The sequence below is a fragment of the Pygocentrus nattereri genome, chromosome 7, assembly GCF_015220715.1.
Source record: "Pygocentrus nattereri isolate fPygNat1 chromosome 7, fPygNat1.pri, whole genome shotgun sequence".
NCBI classification, from domain to species: Eukaryota; Metazoa; Chordata; class Actinopteri; order Characiformes; family Serrasalmidae; genus Pygocentrus; species Pygocentrus nattereri.
The window spans coordinates 39,911,201-39,937,111 of NC_051217.1; the positions used below are offsets into that span (position 1 = coordinate 39,911,201).

Genomic DNA, 25,911 nt, shown 5'->3' on the forward strand with positions numbered 1-25,911 from the left:
TGGCTGTCCAGATAGATGTTAACCCCACCTCCTTCCCACTGTGCATCTTTTGAGACATATTAACCTACAACTTTTTACACTGCTTCTATTAAAACATCCTGGGACTGCTCAGCAAAATCTCTGGAGAACATTAACTCTTACAGCCCTATGGTAAAATTATATTATTTTCAGCACGTCTATTACGTGCTCCAGTCTAACTACAGACCGAGACAATCAGTAGAACATCCAGACTGGATATGTGCAGTAAAAGATTTAACACCTGTACTTGAGTTAGATGCATCAATGTTTATTAAGAAAATGATTGCAGGGTCAAAATGCTTCAACAAGAGGGCTCAGATGGAAAGTTTCTTTTAAAGTTTCTTTTAAAGCCCACAAACACAGCAGAATTCTAAGATAACATCTTAGTTTTACCTCACTCATTCATAGTGCCCTTTAGATGTGCTGAAAGCTGTCTTCCACTCATCCCCTTAACTGATTCTAATGAGTATATAAATGCTGCACACATCCAGTTTGGTGAAAATGGAAAATGTTCCCTGGAGTTGTTCTAAAGCTGTGGGTGCCAAAGGAAAGAGATACTGGTACTTATCAGTTATCTCATTAAGGATCCAATAATCAATTCATATTTGAAAAACATATTTTTCAAACCACACCTGGAAAGCGTGAAGGTCTAATGTAATGTTCTCTCAGTGATTTCTTCCAGGGACCTTGTGTTGGGTAAAGAAAAGGAATAAATGTGCAATGTGTGAGGTGAGATGATGCGTTGACCAATAAGTCACAAAGGCACAATTGCAGAGTCAGGGTGGTGGAGGGACTGGTGGTAGTGGTAGCATAGTATCAATTTTACTGAAAATCTTGGGCAGATCTTGATTATATTAGAGATTGATGATTTTGGTCTACATGAGCTGACTTTCTACCTAAGTGACATGACACAGCATGGACAGACATTGCATTTAATGTACTGGGCTCTATTTTGAAATCTGTCCAGTACGCCAAGGTCTTTTTTGCTTACAAAGGATATTTCAACTTCTCTTCTTTCCCAAGCTGAACTGTCCAATGCAATAGATGTCTTGATGAACCAATGGTGTGAATGAGTTTCACCTCAGCATACCAGTTCTGCTTGCTGGTCCTGATGTAGTCCATATCAAAACATGATCAGTAGAGCAGGCTCATTCTGACCAATGCCTGCAGCTATTGTTCTAAATTCCATGGCAAAATCAGCAGCTGTGCATGATCCTTGTCACACAATTCACATTAAGCAACTCACAGTATTAACATCTCTTCCAGCTGCAGGATGATCAAACATTGTGTTAACGTAGGCCACAAAATCTGTCTTCAGGCATGAAATCAGGCATGGCTAAAAGGACTGCTCCTAAACCAAGAGGTTCTGTGTTGGACCCAAAAGTAGCTGGTTGTGATTGGGCTTGAAATGTTTGTTGTTCTTGCTCTTTTGCACAAGTTAAAACTATTTTTTTTCCAGGTACTAGGCAGGTAGTCACTCTTAAATAACTGCTGGATCCATTGCAAAGTCTTTTGTCACCATTAAATTGTTCATTCAAAGTAGTAGCATCCATGTAAAGGTTTAATTCACAGATCTCAATATTAGGTGAAAGTCACCTCTGCAGGCAAGGAGAGGAATGACTTGTCATAAACCTGACAGCAGCGTTCCCCTTTTAATTATTTTTTTTTTTTTGTCTTAGTAAAGGTGAAGTGCAGAGATAAAAGCAAGATATACAGTGAATGTTGAAGGGATTTGGAGTAAATTATTGGTTGATCATTGGTCACAGCTGGAGGGAATTATGTTACATTTTGAGAGCAACGTGTGTAATGTGTAATGTGATGTGGGAATTATGTCAGTATTTTAACCCTATGCTGGAAAATGAAGGCTAAATGCAGAATACTAATATCTGGATTTTTGGGGGGTGTTTGAGTCATATCACTCGCTAAAATTGGCATGAAAATGTGGTGACACTGCATTGGCTAGTGAGTGCTCAGATATATGTAACATTCATGTAGCTTAAAATTTATGCATTTTTACCACATACAGTTTGGTTGAAGGAGTGAACTTATCCAAATGCTTGCTGAGAACAGATTGAATTTTGATTTCTAAAGTCATCCCTAGAAACTTACATATAATCACTCTTACAGATCTATAGATACTGATGAAAATGGTTTGAATAGTTACAATACTCCCTAATTATGTAAAAGAACTTTCAGATATTTGACAATTAATTCAGAATGCGTATTTAGCACATGACTACAAAATTACTTTTAAAAGTCACTATGTTCAAAAATTACTGAAGAAGAAGGTCTTGCAATTTCTGGTAGCAGTAGCATAAGAATTGTGCAAAAATTCTAGGACTAGTTCGCAAAAGTATATTTTAATATTTTTTATGAATATATATATATATCTAAAAGTTCAGGTTTATATAACATTCCTTTGAGGCCAAAAGAGCTCAAAAAATTATTCAAACAGTTGTTACCCTGTGTTTGGGGTACCCTAAGCAACCCCCATGTTCTTTGTCTGAGACTCACGAAGCCGCATCTTTTCTAACTCTTATCTCTATCTCTTTTTGCAATGTTTTGGACTGTTTAATGAAATCGCCAAACACTCTAAAATAACACCCTTCAGCAGACATTTAAATCCTTGTCTAAGACAATCTAAAAGGATGGAGGAAGATGCTCACAATTTATTGATTTTATGATGCAAGATCTCACTGAAGAGATTGGTATGGCCTTTCCCTATTTCCCTATAAAGCACAAATGAATGTGATATTCAGGTGTACCAGTTTTTCTTGTCCCTAATACTAGAAATATTATGTCCATTCTACCTGCCACTAACTCAAAGACACAAAACAGCTCAACACATCCAAGGAGAAAAAAGACTGCCAGTTCCATTAACACAAATAAAATATACTGTTTGGAATGGCATGATGCTAAGTGAGTGGGAGAGAGGGGGCTATCCTACTAACAAAATTGAGTTAGACAGGAGCATCCCACTACTTGGTTAACATTGTTTGAGAGACTCAAAGAGGTTTAGAGGGCACTTTACCCATAATGTGTTTCTTGGTATTCTGCTCTGGCCTAAACATGATTATGAAACACTTGGGAGCAAAAATACAAGTAAACAAACCAAAGCTTGAGGCCAGAATAGCAAATATCTCTACAGCTACAGTGAACTTTCCAGGGGAGCTGGCATAGGCTGGAATAAAGGTAATCCAAACTGCACAGAATATGAGCATGCTGAATGTGATGAACTTGGCTTCATTAAAGTTGTCAGGCAGCTTCCGTGCTAGAAAAGCCAAAATAAAACACAAAAGAGCCAGAAAACCTATATAACCCAGCACAGCCCAGAAACCTACAGCTGAACCTAATCCACATTCCAGTATTATCCTTTCCTTGTAGTATTTCAGATTTTTGATGGGGAGAGGAGGAGATATTGTCAACCAAATAACACAAATAAGGACCTGTATAAGAGTGAAAGCAAGAACACTGAGTCTCTGCTGTGGAGGCCCAAACCATTTCATGGCATTGCTGCCTGGAAGTGTAGCTCTGAAGGCCATTAACACCACTATGGTCTTCCCCAGAACACAGGAGATGCAGAGGACGAAGGTGATCCCAAACATTGTGTGGCGAAGCACACAGGACCACTCAGAAGGCTGACCAATGAAAGTAAGAGAGCAGAGAAAACACAGAGTCAGTGAGAAGAGCAGCAGGAAGCTCAGCTCTGAGTTGTTTGCTCGGACGATTGGAGAAGTTCTGTGTTTGTAAAAAACAGCAGTCACACATACAGCTATGAAGGCCCCAGTGATGGAGAACACTGTCAGGATTATGCTCAGAGTGTCGTCCCAGGACAGGAACTCCACAGATTTGGCGAAGCATTCATCTCGCTGGTTGTTGGGCCAGAACTCAGGAGGGCAGCGCACACAATTCAAAGAATCTGAAACATTAGAAGAACATTTAGAATTGTATTTAGAAAGAACCACAATGATTTTTACATTTTTTTTTAAATTAAATACATTACTGCTGTCTCCAGCAGAACTGTCCACTCTTCTGTGATACCCAACCTGTCTTATTACTGATTTCTCCTTCTGCACATGGTATACAGTCATAGCAGCAGACTGGCTTTCCTTTCTGCACAGCCTTCCTGGTTCCTGGAGGACAGCTCTCACTGCACACAGATCTTGGAACCTGAAAGACATTAGACACATGCAAATCTTTTTTTTTCTTTTAATTGTTAAAAAAATAATGATCTGACATTCATATTGTTATCCTTGGATCGCTTTCAATTATTGGTCTGTATTGTTAAACCCAGTGTTGAAACCCATTAATTGAACTCACTTTATTTGTGCTATTTGTAATTACTAAGGATTGATTAACTAGATGTACATTGGATTAGAAAATGGATGGATGGATGGATGGATGGATGGATGGACATTTGAATTTTAAGTTAAAAGGACAATCCATGACTGATTAATGCACAGTTTGCTGGTTCTTGTAAATTAGTTCATATATGTCAAACCTTTTATCGACATTAATCCAATATAAAGATTTCATTATTTTCACTTAACTGCTGTGAATTATTTTCACATAAAACTGCTTCAATATGTATGAAAATACCTTATCCCTGTAAAATTGTTTAATTTGCCTTCATGAATGCATACTTGCTCTAATGTATTTGTAAAACGTTTAAAAAGCATGTTTAGACAATTATTATAGCTGACTGGCTTAATTATTTTTAATTCTGCTAACTGACTTGGAATGAGATCAAAAACTTCTGGAAGTGCATTACCTCTGTCTGTCCCCCCACCCAGCTAATAGGTCTGCTTATACTGATCTCCTGGCCTATTGGTTTGGAAGGGTCATATTGGCCAACATTCATAAAACGTAAACCACCATCTTCCATAAATTGCCAGTTTATGAGATCGTAGACAGCCACAGGATCACCATTGGAATCAAACGAGACCTGAAAACCATTCTTCGTAGTGAAGTTCACTCTGTTGAGCTGGTTGAGTATCTGCAGAGGAACACATCATTTGATAAACCGTGAACGGTACTGTGATTCTGAGCTGTGAGCTATGATTAACTAGTTACATGCATTGCAAATAAATGTAATTTATTATTGATGAAAATTAACGTAGTGTCTGAATGTCTTTTATTTTTAGTGCAAATTGATCATTGTGGTTGCAAATAGTGGCTCACATGTCAAAAGCCATGCAAAATGTTTACATTCTTTATTCTAAGGTCATACAAACCAAATTTTACTTTAAAGATTGATGTCATGTTGTCAATGACGAATGTCTGTCTCAGTAGCTGGTTCACAGATGTGTAAGAACTTTTTTGCTAAAAAGCAAAATGTTATTGATTTAAAATATCTGTCATTATTACCCTAATTATGTAAAATTGATTTTAAATTTTTATTGAAATATTATGTTACCGACCCGCGACCCTGACGGAGAAGCGGCTTGGAAAATTGATGGATGGATATTCTGTTACCGTTACCCTAAATATGTACATACATTTCTTATACAATCTCTTGTAATGATGTAGCTAATAAAATGAAAAAGAAACATTGTCACCAAAAAAAAAAACAAAAAACTGGAAAGTCTTTTTAAATAACTTCTTGTAGAAATATGTTGGAGGGAATATATTTTGTATTTTGGCATTTCAGAATATGTTTTCTAAAACTTTGTCCACACTTCCATCATCATTAATCATAAACCATTTGCGCCATTGGTGACATTTATGACACAATGTGATTTTAAAATGAAAACAAAATAACAACCCAGGCCTAATGCTCCCGCGATGGAAGAAAGCCCACTGGTAATAAATGACTTAATACACATACAATTGGTAAGACAAAGTAACGCTCATTCGAATTATAAATGTACTTACAGCACAGTTTTAGAATGTAGTTTTATACCTGCAATGGTGTGAATTTAGCGCTCTTGTCGCACTGCGTGTCATTACAGATAACACCGTGGATGGCATGCGCTATGGCATACGTAGCTTTATACACCAGGTTAGTCGCGCGCAGCTGCGACGTGTCTGTATACGGGTTCTGCAGCGCGCGGATATCCTCGCTGCCATCACATTCCCGCTCGCCCTCTGAGGAGCCTTTTAGGCTACAGCTGAACGAGCGCTCCCAAAACTCCGTTAGCAGAGGAGATTTCAGTGCTTGTGCTGGAGAGAGATCCAGAAGAAACTCACGGAAACCTGGAATCACCGAGCGGGGGATCCCAAATCCTATCGCCCCAGCGCACATGTTAAAGCGCAGAAACTCTGGATCAATAATCCACCCTTCGCTGCCGATCCATTGCATGGGAGGGGGCGGCTGTCTTGTCAGTTCCTCTAACAGAAACCTCAAATCTCCTTCGTGAAGAAACGCTACTATTACCCGGGCTGTTGATCTGCGGATGACGTTCGCCACTCTCTCCAGTTTACTGCGCGGTTCTGTTCTGTAGTAAACCTCGGAGTACTCCACACAGATTCCCTCCTCTTTCGCAGCGTTTAGAAACGCAGCCATTGCAAAATTTCCATAATCTGTGTCGCTGCGCACTGCCCCAATCCATGTCCACCCAAAATACTTAACAGCTTTTGCTAGCGCGGCCGCTTGATGCTGGTCACTAGGCACCGTCCTGAAGAAAGTAGGAAACTGTCGCTTATCACTCAGACATGCGCAGCTTGCGTAGTAACTCACCTGCAGTTCAGCATAAAAAAGGAAAGACATCTCTTTATCTGAGAAGCCTGCATTATGGTCATGTAGATTATATAATATAGTTATTCAAACATCACTTCACACAATGGAATGGTGCCGCTTAAACTCACCTGTGGAATTCCAAAACGACCCAGTATTCTATTCATGCTAATCGAGGTGGTGGAAGTAGAATCTCCCACCACAGCAGGAACAGCGGCAGCTGCAGATTTTGAACAGGAATCAGTATCATTGAAAAATGGTTCCATGCCGTTTGCAAACTGAAATGCAACTTTAACAGCCATCGGCACTTCAGAGCACGAGTCGTGTATCTGGTATCCTAACGTGATTCCAGGCAGGAGATCTGTTCTGTTGTTGATCTCGTGGATTGTGAACTCCATGGCACGAGCGAAGCGCAGCTCCCTGAAATCCATTCTATTTAGAAACATAAAGTATGTAAAAACATTGACATAGAGTTTATTTCGTTTTACCAGATACTTCCACAGGTCACTAACTCAATAAGTAGCGTATAACTGCCAAAAAGAATGGAAGATTGATCATTATCATTTCTCTGTGATGCTCCCTGCACCGTTCACACTCATACACAGACCTCCCAGAGCACTCTTGCCGGAGGGGCTTTCTGGTGTAGCTGTTCTGCTCTGATCTCATGTAGTAATGAATGGCGAAAGTCCCCCCAATCACAAAATCGCCATTCATAGAAAGACCAGGCATCTGAGGATCGGGCCACAGTCTGCAGCTGACCGGATCAGATTTACATGCTGCTGGTCTGAGTTCAGTTATCCACAGCACTGATACACACATCATGAAAACTGAAGTGAGTTGCATGGTGTGCTCGGCAGCTCTCAGCCTTCTGAATGTCAGGGTGCGTGTATTTGAATTGCCATCACATATTGATGAAATGTGGGTGTGACTTCAGACTCAGGAGGCGTGTTTATGTCTGGAATAACAATGTCATTTATGAGCATAAACTGTATTTGTTTGTCACTGGTGTTTTTAATTGTAGTTTATTGGAATAAGTATTCATAGGCCCTACTCAAAGTTCAGCCTGTGCAGTGACAAAGTCATACTGAAATTGAGCACACTTGTACTCCTTCTACAAATTCTATGTATGCATTAATTCTTGCTTTTCTTTTGTTTTAATTGTAATACTTTGGATTGGAGCAGACCCAATTCTTATTTTATCGAAAAACATCTTTGTGTGTTACTTTGCTACTTACTCACTCTCTTAAGCACTTAACAGAAAGCATATGTTTCTCATGTGCTCCAGCCTGACTGCATTTGTGGCATTATTTGCTGATTTTAGTGGTAAATTTCTAAATAATAGCACTAAAATTAGAATCCGAGAATATCAAGATTGTTTGAAGCAAGAGAATCTCCAGACCATATGCAGGCTGAAGGAAATTTAGATAACACTTTCTATGAATGCCACATTTGTATGTATTTGTAAGTGCATTTATAATATATATATATAGCATCTTATAATACATACATAAGACATTGTGAACACGGTTGTAAATATTTATAAAATAGCATTGCAGATTAGTCTGACAAGGTTACTATGAACCAATGCAGTTTATTCCAACACTTCTAACAGTAGTGAAATGCACTGTACACTATGCACTCTCTAAAATATAATCTATTATACCCTCCAGAAACAAGTATCATCAGAAAAGGCTGGAACATCACACCACACTGTACTGACTGGTGTCCCTCATGTGTTTGTTCTAATTAGAAACCTTAAAAGGCTCATGTATATCTTCATATTTGGCAGTATGGACCAGCTAGCTCATCAAACCTTCTTAAATTCTTCTTAATTAATCATTAATTAGTGATTTTTTTCCCCTCCAAGTAAAGAGACAACGTTTTCCATTAATTATATTTTGAACTAATGTTTAAGACATGACTGATACATTGATTTCTCTTTGCTTGTTTTTGTGTCCCCTCAAGTAAAGTGGAAAGACAAACACTTTCTCAAATGACATGTTTGTTCTGAATGGTTTTACTTAATAAACCAAAAACAAAGCAGGATCTGATCAGCTTCTTTATTAAAAACAAATGTATGAATTATTTCTGTTTGATTCATTGTTTCTTTGTAACTTTCCAAAATGCAAATACAAAATACAAAATGCAAGCACATTTGCACCTTCAAACTCTACAGAGGGAAAACTACAGGAATTACCAATAAAACAAAAAGGAAGAAAAAATGAACAACAAAACATTATCTTCTTTTTTGCATTGTGAAAAGAAACATAAATACATATATAGATACATTTGTGTGCGCTCATCTTACAATCAGATGTGACCATAAGCATCTTTAATGAGTACAAATAAATGTGACAAAAGTGAAGCAACTGCATATATGGAGGTGATGGAAAGGTAACTGATAATTAATGGGACTAACACTTACGTGCTAGTAAGTAATCATGTTACTTCTTTATATGAATAAAAATGCTTTTAAGTTCATTACCAATGTATTAAGCAGCAATTAGTATGCAGATAATGAGCAAGTGGAGAATAAACTAATGACAAACTAACTTATCAATTAACACTGTACTCAACTACTTAATTGAGAAGTGCTTAATCAGTAATTAAGAAATAGTTAATGATTAATGAAGAGTTAAGCAATAATTAATGAGAAATGTATCATACGTTATTGTATATTTCACAGATGACAAGTGTCCATCAATGTAAAGTGCTACTGAAAAAAAAAAAAACCTAAAGAAATGATGTACTGATTACTAATTGATAAGTGCTTAATCACTTACTAAGTAATAGCTAATGCTTAACGAAGAGTAACTAATAACTAGATTATGAGAAATTGATAGTTGATTATTATATAATGAATGATTGACTATCTACCCTTTATGTAAAGTGATACCAATAAGTAAATAAATAAATAAAATAAAAAAATAAATAAGTGATGTACAGTACAAAAATCAATAATAAAGACATTTTGGGAAAAAAGTAAATAATTGTTCATTTAATCCTTTTTTATTTGTGAACAGTACAAATGTGAAAGGATCACTGGGTTAGCTAGTTATATCACTGAGAAAATGATAGATCAATCACAGTATGTTCTGCCTCTACATTATCTACACATATTTCTCTTTCATATCTGAGGCACAAAATTTTACTCACATTAGTTCACATAAAAATGTAGCTCACATTGGCTAAACTAACTAGCTAGAAAACATGCATTCATAAGAGAATATCAACAGCAGCTTTAGGTTTAATAAAGCACTAAAATGTGCTTATACTTCTGAAACAACATGGTATAACAGATATTGTACAAGAAGACCATACTTGCTTAGCTCAGATTACTATTTGTACTACTACAACAATGACAACAACAACAATATCATCATCATCATTATTATTATTATTATTATTATTATTATTATTGTTGTTGTTGTTGTTGTTGTTGTTGTTGTTGTTGTTGTTGTTGTTGTCCGTAGTTATAGTAGTGGATTGTGGTTATAGAACACATGCTAACAAGCACTGACCAAGATGCACTTACATGACTTAAATGGTGGCTAATCTGAAAGATCAGAATATATTCATTTAATAATAAAAATGGAGATATATTGTTTGATTTATATTTGGTTCACCTTAGGTAGTGATTTGGAATAGATTTTAGAGAAGAAGGGGCAGGGAATAATCTGCTATCAAAGATATAATGCAGAATTTGACTAATATTATAATATAATAATATTTCACAATATTTTCAGTCTGATAATATTTAGTGTGTAGTTTTACAAAATATGTTATGAATATAATATTCATTCATACATAATGTATAATGAATAATAAGGAACATGTATAGTGTTTTTTTCTCCTTTCTTTTCATTCATAAATTCTGAATTTTTGAAAGTTGAATTTTTTGTAGTAATATATATATATATATATATATATATATATATATATATATATATATATATATATATATATTACTAATTGAGCTAAGTAGATATGATCTTCTTGTACAATGTATGTTATATCATGTTATTTCATAATTATAATCACATTTTAGCGCTTTATTAATTCTAAAGCTGCTTCTAATGTTCTGGTAAGAGTCCATGCTAGCTAGCTAGGTAATTTAGCTAATGTGAGCTAAGCTAAGAGGCTGTAAAACTTTGTGCCTCAGATATGAAACAGAAAAAGTTGTATCTAATATACTAGCATAGTATGCTGTGATTTGTTCTCATCTCTCAGACTTTCTCCTTCAGTAGTAATGACAGATTTTGATTTCATTTTGTATGGCTGTATTGTTTTCAGTGATATAGCTAGCTAACCCAGGAATGTTTTTACATTTGTTTGGTTCATACATAAAAATAAACAATAAAAAACTCTTACTTTTTAAAAATTGTTTATGAATTTACTTTTTAAGTTTTTTTTTTTGTTTTTTTTTGTACTACAGCATATACTTTCTGTGGGGTTTTTACTTCTAATGTAGTTCAATTTATAACACAGCTCCTGATCATGAGTAACTCTTAGTTTGATAACAGTGAGTTATCATGTGTTTCACTTTATAATACTGTTCCGCATCATCATTAACTCTTAGGTCATTAATAATGAATTACCATGTTCTTCACTTTATAATACTGTTCCTGATCATCATTAACTCCAAATTTGTTAATAATGAGTTACCATGTGTTTCATTTTATAATACTGTTTCAGATCATGATTAAGTCCTAGTTCATTAATAATGAGTTACATTGTGTTTCACTTTACAATACTGTTCAAAATCATAATTAACTCCTCATTCATTAGAAACTCATTACCACGAGTTTCACTTTATAATACTGTTCCAGATCATCATTAACTCTTAGTTTATAGTAATGATTTACCATGGTTTTCACTTTATAATACTGTTCCAAATCATGAATAACTTCTAGTTCATTAATAATGAGCTACCATGTGTTTCACTTTATAAAACTGTTCCAGATCATTAACTTCCTGTTCATTAGTAATGAATTCCCATGTGTTTCACTTTATAATACTGTTCCTGATCATCATTAACTCCTAGTTCATTAGTAATGAGTTACCATGTTTTTCATTTTATACTGTTCCTCATCATCAGGACCTCCTAGTTCATTAAGAGTTAGCATTGCTCCATCATTCGCTCTTAATGAAGAACAGCAGCAACTCATTATCTAACAAAGAGTAATTACATAATCATGTGGTAATATGTAGAACCAAGTGAATTTGAAGGCAGGACACATACATATTCAAATATTTCTGTGAGCCCTCTCTTCAACTGACCCTGCCGTCAAGGTGACATTAAAGGGGAACTACTGTTAGAAGAAACACTTGCAAACAGACTCCTGCAGAAAACAATGATGTTTTCTTTACTAGGAATGAGACATAAGCAGACTGGTCTACTGAATACTCACGTACACTACTGGGGCAGTCGTGGACTGGAGGTTAGGGAACCAGCCTGGTGACCAGAAGGTCGCCGGTTCGAGTCCCAGAACCAACAGCACATGACTGAGGTGTCCTTTAGCAAGACACCTAACCCCCAACTGCTCCCTGGGTGCTGCGGATTGGGCTGCCCACTGCTCCAGGCAAGTGTGCTCACTGCCCCCTAGTATGTGTGTGTATTCACTAGTGTGTATGTGGTGTTTCACTTCACAGATGGGTTAAATGTGGAGATGTGGAGATGAAATTTCCCCGTTGTGGGTCTCTTAATCTTAATTTTAGCAGTTATCCCATTTGTAGCCTCATGTGCAAATTGGTTCACACAGCAAAATATGAAGATATGTATTATCCTTTAAAGTTTTCTCAAAAAAAAAAAAAAAAAAACATGAGGGACACCAATCAATACAGTGTGGTGAGATGTCCCAGCCTTATTTAAGGACACCTGTTTCTGTGAATAGAAATGGAATGTGTTACATTCCCCTCAGATCTAGCTAGGGGTAGAGGGGAAATAATGTGTTATGTAATGGGAGATGGAAGGGAAGGACACAAGTTCACAGTAGTGGTGTTTGCATTCAAGGTTTTTACTTTGCTTGCCACATGCAAAAATCTATGACACAATCTATAAATCTATGATACAAAAATTTATGATCTGTTGTCATATTTTGCACTTCATAATGCACCACACATTTTCAATGGGAGACAGGTCTGGACTGCAGGCAGGCCAGTCTAGTACCCACACTCTTTAACTACGAAGCCACGCTGTTGTAACATGCAGAATGTGGCTTGGCATTGTCTTCCTGAAATAAGCAGGGATGTCCCTGAAAAAGACGTTGCTTGGATGGCAGCATATGTTGCTCCAAAACCTGTATGTACCTTTTAGCAGTAATGGTGCCTTCACAGATGTGCAAGTTACCCATGCCATGGGCACTAACACACCCCGATACCATCAGAGATGCTGGCTTTTGAACTTTGCACTGATAACTATCCAGACAGTCCTTTTCCTCTAGTCTGGAGGACACAAAACCCATGATTTCCAAAAACAATTTGAAATGTGGACTCGTCAGACCACAGGACACTTTTCTACTCTGCGTCAGTCCATCTCAGATGAGCTCGGGCCAGAGAAGCCGGCGGCGTTTCTGGGTGGTGTTGATACATGGCTTTCGCTTTGCATGGCAAAGATTTAACTTGCACTTGTAGATGGAGCGACGAATTGTATTCACTGACAATGGTTTTCTGAAGTGTTCCTGAGCCCATGTGATAATATCCGTTAAAGAATGATGTTGATTTTTAATGCAGTGCCGCCTGAGGGATCGAAGGTCACGAACATTCAATATTGGTTTTCTGCCTTGCCACTTACTTGCAGAGATTTCTCCAGATTCTCTGAATCTTTTTATGATATTATGGACTGTAGATGATGAAATCCCCGAATTCCTTGCAAATGCATATTGAGAAACGTTGTTCTTAAACTGTTGGACTATTTGCTCATGCAGTTGTTCACAAAGTGGTGAACCTCGCTCCATCCTTGCTTGTGAATGACTGAGCCTTTCAAGGATGCTCCTCTTATACCCAATCATGACACTCACCTGTTTCCAATTAACCTGTTCACCTGTGGAATGTTACAAACAGGTTTTTTTTGAGCATTCCTCAACTTTCCCAGTCTTTTGTTGCCCCTGTCCTAATTTATTTGGAACATGTTGCAGGCATCAAATTAAAAATGAGTGAATATTTGCAAAAACAATAAAGGTTATCCATTTGAAAATTAAATATCTTGTTTTTGTAGTGGGGTCAATTGAATATAGGTTGAAAAGCATTTACAAATCATTATATTGTGTTTTTATTTATGTTTTACACAACATCTCAACTTCATTGGAATTGGGGTTGTCCGAGATGAGTCAAATTTCTAACATAATGTCTTACTTTAAAGTAATTCCAACATAGACCAGAATCGCATGAGTCTGATTATTCTTCTGTGGAGACCTTTATGTAAAGCTAATAGAATATCTAAACATTCTAAGTTTAAATGTATGTTGTAGCACCCCTTAAAAAGAGCTCCATCTCCCCCCATGACTCAGAAGGATATGCGGCTTAGAAGAAGTTTGTGTGTGTGTGTGTGTGTGGGTGTGTGTGTGTGTGTGTGTGTGTGTGTGTGGGTGGGTGGGTGTGCGTGCGTGCGTGTGTGTGCGAGTAATGCACCCCTTAAAATTGAATTTCATTGGACCCTCAGTATATACAAGTCTTTCCAAAATCAGAAAGTTTTTTTTAAGCTATAGAAACATTTTTTTAAGCTACAGAAAGTTTTAGAAGTTACAGCAATTCAAATTACTAATGCTAAGGATGCAAATTTGCCTGATAGAGGGAAATTATGCTGAGTAAACAAATCATTTTTTTTTAAATAATTATTTACCTAAAGAGTTATTTTCAGACCAGTTTTTATTTGCAAATGTATTTTCACAGCAACTTTAAAGGTGAAGTTCAAAACATAGGGGTTAGTTTCAAAACTTAAAATTTTAAACAAGTAATTATTTAAACAAGTAATTTTGACTTATAATCAAAAGTTGCATAGAATACTTATTCTTAATTACATTATTCTAAATTTACATTAAATGAAACCAGATTTATGACCATCATTAAACATTTGTAGAAGATATAGTCTTTTACTGATATCTTCATTTTGAGTGGTAAATAGCTGACACACAGTGAGAAAACTTTATTTTTTATTTCAAACTGAATTACATTTTTAGTATAGGTTTTTTGTAAATAGTCAAACACAGTGTAAATTGAAAGACAGTGCTCAATAACTCTCATTTTCAAATGTTTGAGATTAAGAAATTAAGCTCTTCAAATGCTAGCTGAAAGTGGCTTGGCTGATGATGGCCGTACATTTTGATTGATAAATTGCAAAACTTAAATGTTTCACATAATTGAAAGAGCACCTTAGAGTCCTAGAAGTTTTTTTTTTTTTTTTCAGATAATTTTGAGCAAATTAAGATTTAATCCAGTATGGTCAGTTACAATATGGAAGCAATATTGCTTATAAAAGTGTTTTCAATAAATATTGAGGAACTGACATTTGTAATCTAGTTACATTAGGACTAAGTGACAAACCTAAGACTCGTTCATGAAAATATGTTTCAGACATTACTCACAATTTAATTACGCAGAGCCAAACGGTCCAAACTGCAAATGAATATGACTTGAACCAAGGAATCAGGAAAACTGGTTTATATAGTGCCTGATTGATGTAAGATTTTGTCCAACTTAACAGCGGGAGGGACTAATACTTACTAATCGAGTTTCATGTCTATACAATTTAGGTTTGGTCTAGATCAATTGTTTCAGCTGAAAATAAGAATAATAAGAAAACATCCAAACATAATAGGGTCATATGCATTGCAAGCTTGGACACTAATTAGTAGAATGTGCAGAAAATGCAAGACAAGCATCTATAAAGCATTTACAAAAGGCTGTTACATTAAATGTTACATTACATATCTCCCAAAACTGATCTGCATTTTCATAGACATGTGAAACATTTGCCTTTCTAACAAGACCTAAAAGCAGTATACCTAGTCAAAAGAGAAATTGGCATTGCTTTTTTTTCAGACACTCTGATGACACACAATGAGTGCAGCTGATCACCGAAGACATAGGTTAGGAATTTGCATATTTCAAAATAACAATGTCCAGTATGACAATGTAGAAAAAAATCATAAATGAACATGAAATTCATGTGTATTCTTATTTTCTTCTCTTTTAGTTGACACAAACTGCCAATTCTGTTAATTATACACTTTTACATTTTGACATCTAGTTTAGTTATGAAAAATGAAAGGGTGAAATATGTACATTTACACCAAACAATCAAACAGCATATTTTATGAAAGATGCTACATGATACTGCACAATATTAATTTAATTAATCAACAAGCTTTGGAGGGAACATTGCCCATAAGGTGTTTTTTGGTATTCTGCTCTGGCCGAAACAAGATTATGAAACACTTGGGAGCAAAAATACAAGTAAACAAACCAAAGCTTGAGGCCAGAATAGCAAATATCTCTACAGCTACAGTGAACTTTCCAGGAGAGCTAGCATAAGCTGGGATAAATGTAACCCACACTGCACAGAATATGAGCATGCTGAATGTGATGAACTTGGCTTCATTAAACTTATCAGGCAGCTTCCGTGCTAGAAAAGCCAAAATAAAACACAGAAGAGCCAGAAATCCTATATAACCCAGCACAGCCCAGAAACCTACAGCTGAACCTAATCCACATTCCAGGATTATCCTTTCCTTATACTGTTTTAGATTTTTGAAGGGCAGAGGAGGAGATGTTGTCAGCCAAATGACACAAATTAGGACCTGTATGAGAGTGAAGGTGAGAACACTGAGTCTCTGCTGTGGAGGCCCAAACCATTTCATGACGTTACTGCCTGGAAGTGTAGCTCTGAAGGCCATTAACACCACTATTGTTTTCCCCAGAACACAGGAGATGCAGAGGACGAAGGTGATCCCAAAAGCAATGTGGCGCAGCATACAGGACCACTCAGAGGGCTGACCAATGAAAGTAAGTGAGCAGAGAAAACACAGAGTCAGTGAGAAGAGCAGCAGGAAGCTCAGCTCTGAGTTGTTGGCTCGAACGATGGGAGAAGTTCTGTGTTTGTAGAAAACAGCAGCCACACATACAGCTATGAAGGCCCCAGAGATGGAGAACACTGTCAGGATGATGCTCAGAGTGTCGTCCCAGGACAGAAACTCCACAGGTTTGGGAAGGCAGCTGTCTCGCTGAGAGTTGGGCCAGAACTCAGGAGGGCAATGTACACAGTTCAAAGAGTCTGAGAGATTTAAAAAAACATATTAAAAAACTTGAAATAACTTTAAGGTAATGAATGGAATAATACTGTCACTTTTCCCATTAAACTGCCCACTCTATTGTGATGCACAACCTGTCTTGTTACTGATCTCTCCTTCTGCACATGGTATACAGTCATAGCAGCAGACTGGCTTTCCTTTCTGCACAGCCTTCCTGGTCCCTGGAGGACAGCTCTCACTGCACACAGATCTTGGCACCTGAAAGACATTAATTTTTTTATGATATTTCAAAAAATGTCTGTATTGTTAAAACCAATGTTAATATTTATAAACAAGATTGACTGCAGAAATCATCAAATTTATTCATCAATTTTCATTTATTTTGTATTTTGAATAATTGCTAATCTTAAATTAAATAGAGTTACATTTAGAGAAAAAAAATATGTTTGAAGCATTGACTGTTAAATAATTTTTGGATTAATTTTATTTCTAACATCATATAATTACAAAGAGAACATTTCAGGCAAAGTTTGCTGGTTTTAATTAATTAGCTCAGCAGTTCTCACTAAAAAAATACAATCTGTGATATAAAACATTATGTTCATAATAAAGTTTAAGCTTGTATGCATATTAGATGTTTTATTATGTTTACAACTTACTGCAAGCAAATTGGCAATGAAAATCTCTGAAATACTGAAAGTCCAGCCTTCTTATATAGCAACATTAATGTTTTGCTGCCCTTAGCCTATGTTTACAGGAAAACACAGAATAATGTAATGTAGTCATTTTCACCATATGTGCTTTCATAACATGTTTTTTTTTTAGTGTTTCTAAGTTTAATGAAGGCAATTAATGTCTAAATGTCTTGTGTGTAATTATCTAAGTATTTTTGAGTTGGGATTATTATGAGTTAAGTACTGACTTCAATATAATATATAATTTATATATTTATAATACAATGTTTACGGAAAAATGCCTTAATTATTCTGAGTTCTGCTAAGTGACCAGGGTTTACAGTCAAAGACTCCTGGAAATGCTGTGCTGTACCTCAGTCTGTCCCCCCACCCAGCTGATAGCTCTGCTCATACTGAACTCCTGTCCTCTTGGTTTGGATGAATCGTACTGGCCCACAGTTACGAAACCCAAACCACCATCTTTCTTAAACTGCCAGTTTATGAGCTCATAGACGGCCACAGGATCACCTTTGGCATCGAACGAGACCTGATAGCCATTCTTTGTAGTGAAGTTCACTCTCTTCAGCTGGTCGAGTATCTGTAGTGGAACATACAATACAAGCAACTGTAATATAACTTAAAATACGTTTTACCTATTACTGAATATGTTGAACTACTGCGAATGATTATTGGGCAAATCGACCACGTGGTGGCAAATGATATCTTACAGCTTTACCACCATGAAAATAAGCTGAAAATAAAAGTTATCAAAAGAAAAGTGATAGTCTTTCATTGTTGTCATCTGAAATGAGCCAGAAATATCATATTCCTCTTCTTTTTTTATAAGAATCCACAACATCCATGCTTGATTATTTTTTACTTTATATTTTAAATATGATATGCTAAAATGATTTTAAATGTATATGATTATTATTTATTATATTAAATCTTGTCCCAGCGTTAATGTCAGGTGTGAAACAAAAATATGTCATAAAGGGAAAAAAGACAGGAAGGTCTCTTTTTTTCAATAACTCTGAAAGGTGTGTGGTTAGATAAATCTGATTTTATATTTGTAATAAATTTGATTAAAACACTGACACCTTCATGAGTCGTAAAACGACTGTCATTGGTGTATGACTGTGAACAGTGAATGATTTTAATATGGTCTAAAATTAACTGGCCATCTCGTTGCCACCGCAATTGTAGAATACTTACTATAGCCTACTTGACGTAAATAAATTAATACATTCATTTTAAAAATAAAAAAGCTTATTCAATTATAGGTTTAAATTTAGCATTTTTATACCTGCCATGGTGCAAATTTAGCGCTCTTGTCGCACTGCGTGTCATTACAGATAACACCGTGGATGGCATGCGCTATGGCATACGTAGCTTTATACACCATGTTAGTGATGCGCAGCTGCGACGTGTCTGTATACGGGTTCTGCAGCGCGCGGATATCCTCACTGCCATCACATTCCCGCGCGCCCTCTGAGGAGCCTTTTAGGCTACAGCTGAACGAGCTCTCCCAAAACTCCGTTAGCAGAGGAGATTTCAGTGCTTGTGCTGGAGAGAGATCCAGAAGAAACTCACGAAGACCTGGAATCACCGACTGGGGGATCCCAAATCCTATCGCCCCAGCGCACATGTTAAAGCGCAGAAGTTCTGGATCTATAATCCACGCCTCGCTGCCGATCCACTGAAGTGGAGGCGGCGGCTTTCTTGTCAGTTCTTCCATGAGCAACCTCATGTCGCCTTCATGAAGAAACGCTACTATTACCCGGGCTGTTGATCTCCGGATGACGTTCGCCACTCTCTCCAGTTTACTGCGCGGTTGTGTTCTGTAGAAGGACTCGGAGTATTCCACACAGATTCCCTCCTCCAGCGCAGCTTTTAGAAACGACGCCATTCCGTTATTTCCATAGTCTGAGTCGCTGCGCACTGCCCCAATCCATGTCCATCCAAAATGCTTGACTGTTTTTGCCAGTGCGGCCGCTTGGTGGTGGTCACTTGGTATAGTCCTGAGGAAGGCGGGATACTGACGCTTATCGCTCAGACATGCGCAGGTTGCGTAGTGACTCACCTGTAATTCAGGGTAGAAAAGGAAAACGAATAGTTACTTGAAAAGCGTAATTTAACTCTAGCGCTTTTAGATGGGACAAGATATAATTCCTTACTTATTGAAAAGCACGAACAAGTAACTTTGCAGCCCACACTCACCTGTGGAATTCCAAAAAGACCCAGTATTCTGGCTATGCTTATTGAGGGGGTGGAAGGAGAATCTCCCACGAGAGCAGGAACAGCTGCAGCTGCAGATTTTGAACAGGAATCAGTATCATTGAAAAATGGCTCCATGCCGTTTGCAAACTGAAATGCAAGCTTGATTGCAATCGGCACTTCAGAGCACGAGTCGTGTATCTGGTATCCTAACGTGATTCCCGGCAGGAGATCTGTACTGTTGTTGATCTCATGGATGGTGAACTCCATGGCACGAGCGAAGCGCAGCTCCCTGAAATTCATACTGTGAATAACATACAAAAGCATTTACACTATATATATATATATATATATATATATATATATATATATATATATATATATATATATATATATGATCAGTCGTCACTATCTCAGTACATGACAGCAGAAAAGTAGAAATATAAATATTACAATTTCTCTCCAAATGTTCACTCCACACTCACAGACAGACCTCCCAGAGCACTGGAGCTGGAGTGGCTGTCTGGTGAAGGTGTTCTGCTCTGATCTCATGTTGTAATGGATGGCGAAAACCCCCCCAATCACAAAATCTCCATTCATATAAACACCAGGCACCTGAGGCTCAGCCCATAACCCACAGCCAACCAGGTCACTTTTACCAGCTGCTGGATTGAGCCTAGTTAACCACAGAACTGATACACACATCTTGAAAATTAAAGTGAGCTGCATGATATGCTCCATAGTTTCCAGCCCTCTGAATAAAAAGCTGACTGACATTAAATAGCCTGTGGGTGTGAGTTAAGACTCAGGAGGTGTGTTTGTGACTTGAAAAGCCATTATCCTTCAAGGAATTTTGAAGTCTCTGGTGCATTGATACAAGTTGTCATAGGCTGTGTTGCACTTAATATTTTAATAATTTCCCACAAGTTGGAATAATCCCTTTATTTTCACTTAACTGACAAAAACATGTAATGACACTTACAGTGCCTTGAAAAAGTATTTGGCCCCCTTGAACTTTTCAACCTTTTGCCACATTTCAGGCTTCAAACATAAAGATATGAAATTGTCATTTTTTTTGCGAAGAATCAACAACAAGTGGGACACGATCGTGAAGTGAAACAAAATGTATTGGATATTTTAAACTTTTTTTAGAAATAAAAAACTGAAAAGTGGGGCGTGCAATATTATTCGGCCCCTTTACTTTCAGTGCAGCAAACTCACTCCAGAAGTTCAGTGAGGATCTCTGAATGATCCAGTGTTGACCTAAATGACTGATGATGATAAATAGAATCCACCTGTGTGTAATTAAGTCTCTGTATAAATGCACCTGCTCTGTGAGAGTCTCAGAGTTCTGTTTAAAGCGCAGAGGGCATCATGAAGACCAAGGAACACGCCAGGCAGGTCCGAGATACTGTTTTGGAGAAGTTTAAAGCTGGATTTGGATACAAAAAGGTTTCCCAAGCTTTAAACATCTCAAGGAGCACTGTGCAAGCGATCATATTGAAATGGAAGGAGTATCAGACCACTGCAAATCTATCAAGACCCGGCCGTCCCTCTAAACTTTCAGCTCAAACAAGGAGAAGACTGATCAGAGATGCAACCAAGAGGCCCATGATCACTCTGGATGAACTGCAGAGATCTGCAGCTGAGGTGGGAGACTTTGTCCATAGGACAACAATCAGTCGTACACTGCACAAATCTGGCCTTTATGGAAGAGTGGCAAGAAGAAAGCCATTTCTCAAAGATATCCATAAAAAGTCTCGTTTAAAGTTTGCCACAAGCCACCTGAGAGACACACCAAACATGTGGAAGAAGGTGCTCTGGTCAGATGAAACCAAAATCGAACTTTTTGGCCACAATGCAAACCGTTATGTTTGGCGTAAAAGCAATACAGCTCATCACCGTGAACACACCATCCCCACTGTCAAACGTGGTGGCAGCATCATGTTTTGGGCCTGCTTTTCTTCAGCAGGGACAGGGAAGATGGTTAAAATTGATGGGAAGATGAATGGAGCCAAATACAGGACCATTCTGGAAGAAAACCTGTTGGAGTCTGCAGAAGACCTGAGACTGGGACAGAGATTTATCTTCCAACAAGACAATGATCCAAAACATAAAGCAAAATCTACAATTGAATGGTTCACAAATAAACGTATCCAGGTGTGAGAACGGCCAAGTCAAAGTCCAGACCTGAATCCAATCGAGAATCTGTGGAAAGAGCTGAAAACTGCTGTTCACAAACGCTCTCCATCCAACTTCACTGAGCTCAAACTGTTTTGCAAGGAAGAATGGGCAAAAATTTCAGTCTCTCGATGTGCAAAACTGATAGAGACATACCCCAAGCGACTTGCAGCTGTAATCGCAGCAAAAGGTGGTGCTACAAAGTATTAACGCAAGGGGGCCGAATAATATTGCACGCCCCACTTTTCAGTTTTTTATTTCTAAAAAAAAGTTTAAAATGTCCAATAAAATTCATTCCACTTCACGATTTTGTCCCACTTGTTGTTGATTCTTCACAAACAATTACAATTTCATATATTTATGTTTGAAGCCTGAAATGTGGCAAAAGGTTGAAAAGTTCAAGGGGGCAGAATACTTTTTGCAAGGCACTGTAATTATTTGCCTAAAACCTTTGTAACCCTAAAATTTTGGGAATGTATTTTTTTGGTATTTTGGGTCAATTACAATTGGAATTATACAGCATTACATGTGACAGTCACACTTGCTTCATGCTGTAATTTTCAGGAGACCATCTGCTACTCATATAAGGAAAGTTTTATATTTTTAAAATTATATGTAGACATCTATTAATGTTTAAAACAAGTGGAATTTTAGGTGTCTTTCTAGTGCCTTTGAGCTGAAAATGCAATTATCTTGATGGTGATTATCTTCAGCCGAATAGCTGCCCATCTTGTGCATCTGATGCTGTTGCCTCTTCTGCCTTGATTGGGTGTCGCTGCTCACCAGCCTTCTGGACCGGTTTGACCACCCCTGAGCTTCTTGCTTTACAACGCTGTGCAGTCCTCACCCTCAGATCTTCTCTTTTTCCCACTTTGTACTATAATACTTCATACTAATAATGTTTGCTATCCAGTGTCAACCGTAGGAGAACGGGTTCCCCTTCTGAGACTTGGTTCCTCTCAAGGTTTTTTCCTCTTTTAGGGAGTTTTTTTCCTTGCCACCTTCGCCACTGGCTTGCTCATGGGGGCTTGGACCCAGATTTTCTTTTCTTTTCTATCTGTAATACTGATTGTTCTGTAAAGCTGCTTTGTGACAACATCTGTTGTAAAAAGTGTTATATAAATAAACTTTGCTTGCGTGCTTACCTGCTGACATGTTTTTTTTTATTGATTTTCTGTCCTCATGGGTTTAGGCTGAGTGCTAAAACAGCAAGACAGGCTTTATTTTAATGACAAAATCAATTTAAACTGAAAAACAGATGTAGATTTTATTAATTGTATATTTTTTTGTCATTTTTACAGTTATTTATCTGTTAAAATGTGTTTTAGAGCCTTTTTCTCTGAGGGAAAGTGTACTCCTTGTGTTGAATGGGAGAGTGCAGGTTTATTACCATTTAATTGCCTTTTTTTGCCTTTTATGTTGGAATATGAAACTCAAAAAGCATAGCAATAATACGAGGATTTTAGGTAATTTTCTGAGCCAAATTACTCACTCATGCTGACAACACAGCTCCATGCTTGCTACTTGTGGGCAGGTCTGCTGAATGTCCTGATATGTGGATCATGTTTGTACCTTAAACCTTTCTGAAGTTCTGAAGGCTAGAAGCGACCTACCGTTTTGTGGCCTTAGGATTAGCTAGGAGTCTGTACATTATTCACCTGAGCCTGTGCCATATTTGAACAATCAGTCTTGAAAATTTTCCCACACTTTTAAAATGGTTACTATGCCTGTGTTTATTGAGCAGGCAAAAACAAGAACAAAAAAAGCCTCCTTTATCTCAGCTAACAGAAGCTGCATAGAATAGCATCAGACCGAGTGATGGGAAATGAAGGGATGCCCATTCCATCAAGTCTCAACTAGATAGGAGACTAACATTTGTTGAATATCACGTGTAATAAAGAATAAGTATTGACTGTATTTTACTGTACTGAATTGTACTGCACTTATGTAATGTATTGCACTGTTCTGTGTTGAATTCTGTTCCTTTTTCTCTGGGTATCAACAGTGACTTTTTTGTTTCTGGCAGTATCTGAGATCAGGACTAGTTTTCTCTGTAACCTGTTGGTAACTAGCAAAGATACTTCCTCTAGATAGACAAAGCACTTCTTGTAAGTCGCTCTGGATAAAAAATGTCTGCTAAATACTGTAAATGTAAATGAATACATTCTCAAAATCCATATACATTCATTCACACCTAGGGGCAATTTAGCATGTCCAATTGACCTAACCACATGTCTTTGGACTGTGGGAGGGAACCAACACAGAGATGGGGAGAACATGCAAACTCCACACAGAGATCGTGGTTGCCCAGCTGAGAATTGAACCCAGGCCCCCCTTGCTGTGAAAAACAATAATAAATCAGAGCATTTTATCTAAGGTGCTAAAATACAGTGCTGCACACATGGCCATAACTAACTATGAGGACACCAAGACCCAGACCTACATAGTTTCAGTAGTTTCATAGTTTTTTTTTTATTTTGTTTTGTTTTTTGTTTTTTTTTTCTTTCCTCCATTGATTAAATTAAAAGTAGTATCATCAGCACTATTATGGAAAATACAGGTTACCCAATAAAATGAGGACAGAATATTTATTGTGCCACATTTTTCGGATGATCTGATTTGACTATAGCCAAACAAATCTGCTAAGCTCCATATTATTTTCTAAACCTTCCAAACACTGCTTTGCGATTGTTGCTGTGCGTAGATGCTTCAGTAGCTATGGTAGTAGCACCTGTAATGTTTTTGACTAGCGTTGGGACATCAAAGTCTTCAGATGTTTCTGAAGGTTTTTATTAGAATCAATGTGGAACAAGTGATGAAACTACACAATAAACAGTGAGAGGTTTTCAGCTGACCTCAGAATAGCTGTGATTTGGCCCTAATTTTACTTTTGGAGCACTCACAACTTTGTTAGCTAAATCAGCATACTTTGATCTAGTTCCAGTTGTTACTTAAGTTCAGCAACTGACTCAATCGTTGGCTATATCAGTGACTAGATAAGAAATAAAAGCTGTATTTTGTTACCTAAAGATAATAAACTACAACAGACATGAGAAGATTCACTTTTAACCGGTGTATTTGTGGTATAGTATCATGTAGTTAACATTATTAATAAATCAGGAAGTACATTAGACTGTATTTTATCTTATTACCTGTATGCGTAACTACTTTTTCCATTAGTTGGGGTTTGGCACAGACAGCCTTTTATAATATATGTTTAACATGTGCGTTTTAAATCAGTGATGACAGAGAGGCAAAAGAGAAAAGCAGTGCATGAGACAGAGGTGCATGAAATAAAATCAACTGGAAACTATCACTTGATTTAGTGTAGGTTTCAATAAGTATTTTCAGCTTAAACTAAAAATATACATTAACAGATAAATTATTAATTGGCATCTGGAATTAAATGAGATTATGAAGCATTTGGGAACAAAAATACAAGTATTCAAACTAAAGCTTGAGGCCAGAATAGCAAATATTTATACAGCTACAGTGAACTTTCCAGGAGAGCTAACATAAGCTGGGATAAAGGTAACCCAGACTGCACAGAATGTGAGCATGCAGAATGTGATGAACTCGGCTTCACTAAAGTTGTTAGGCAGCTTCCGAGCCAGAAAAGCTAAAATAAAACACAGAAAATCCAAAATAAAACATAAAAGAGCCAGAAATCCTATATAACCCAGCACAGCCCAGAAACCTATAGTTGAACCTAAACCACATTCCAGGATTATCCTTTCCTTGTATTGCTTCAGAATTATGAAAGGGAGAGGAGGAGATATTGTCAACCAAAGAACACAATAAAGGACCTGTATGAGAGTGAAGGTGAGAACATTGAGTCTCTACTCTAGAGGCCCAAACCATGTCATGACATCACTGCCTAGAAGTGCAGCTCTGAAGG

General features: G+C 37.2%; 1 protein-coding gene and 1 pseudogene across 1 annotated transcript; one reads left to right on the forward strand and one right to left on the reverse strand.

The window, feature by feature from the left end:
* Positions 1-25,911, forward strand: part of LOC108434107 — a 212,065-nt pseudogene that overhangs the window by 68,845 nt on the left and 117,309 nt on the right.
* LOC119263712 (extracellular calcium-sensing receptor-like) lies at positions 3,024-7,537 on the reverse strand. The gene is made up of 6 exons (XM_037540181.1): positions 7,302-7,537; positions 6,826-7,126; positions 5,921-6,697; positions 4,790-5,014; positions 4,065-4,188; positions 3,024-3,937 (listed from the first exon to the last, which is right to left on the reverse strand). Exons 1-6 carry the CDS (start codon positions 7,535-7,537, stop codon positions 3,024-3,026), a joined length of 2,577 nt encoding a protein of 858 aa, XP_037396078.1.

Coding starts and splice junctions, on each gene's coding strand:
- LOC119263712 (XM_037540181.1), bottom strand. CDS start 7,537: ATGCAACTCACTTCAGTTTTCATGATGTGTGTATCAGTGCTGTGGATA. Junction 7,127..7,301: donor CGGCAAGAGTGCTCTGGGAG/GTCTGTGTATGA, acceptor GTTTCTAAATAG/AATGGATTTCAGGGAGCTGC. Junction 5,015..5,920: donor CTAAATTCACACCATTGCAG/GTATAAAACTAC, acceptor GTTCCTCTGCAG/ATACTCAACCAGCTCAACAG.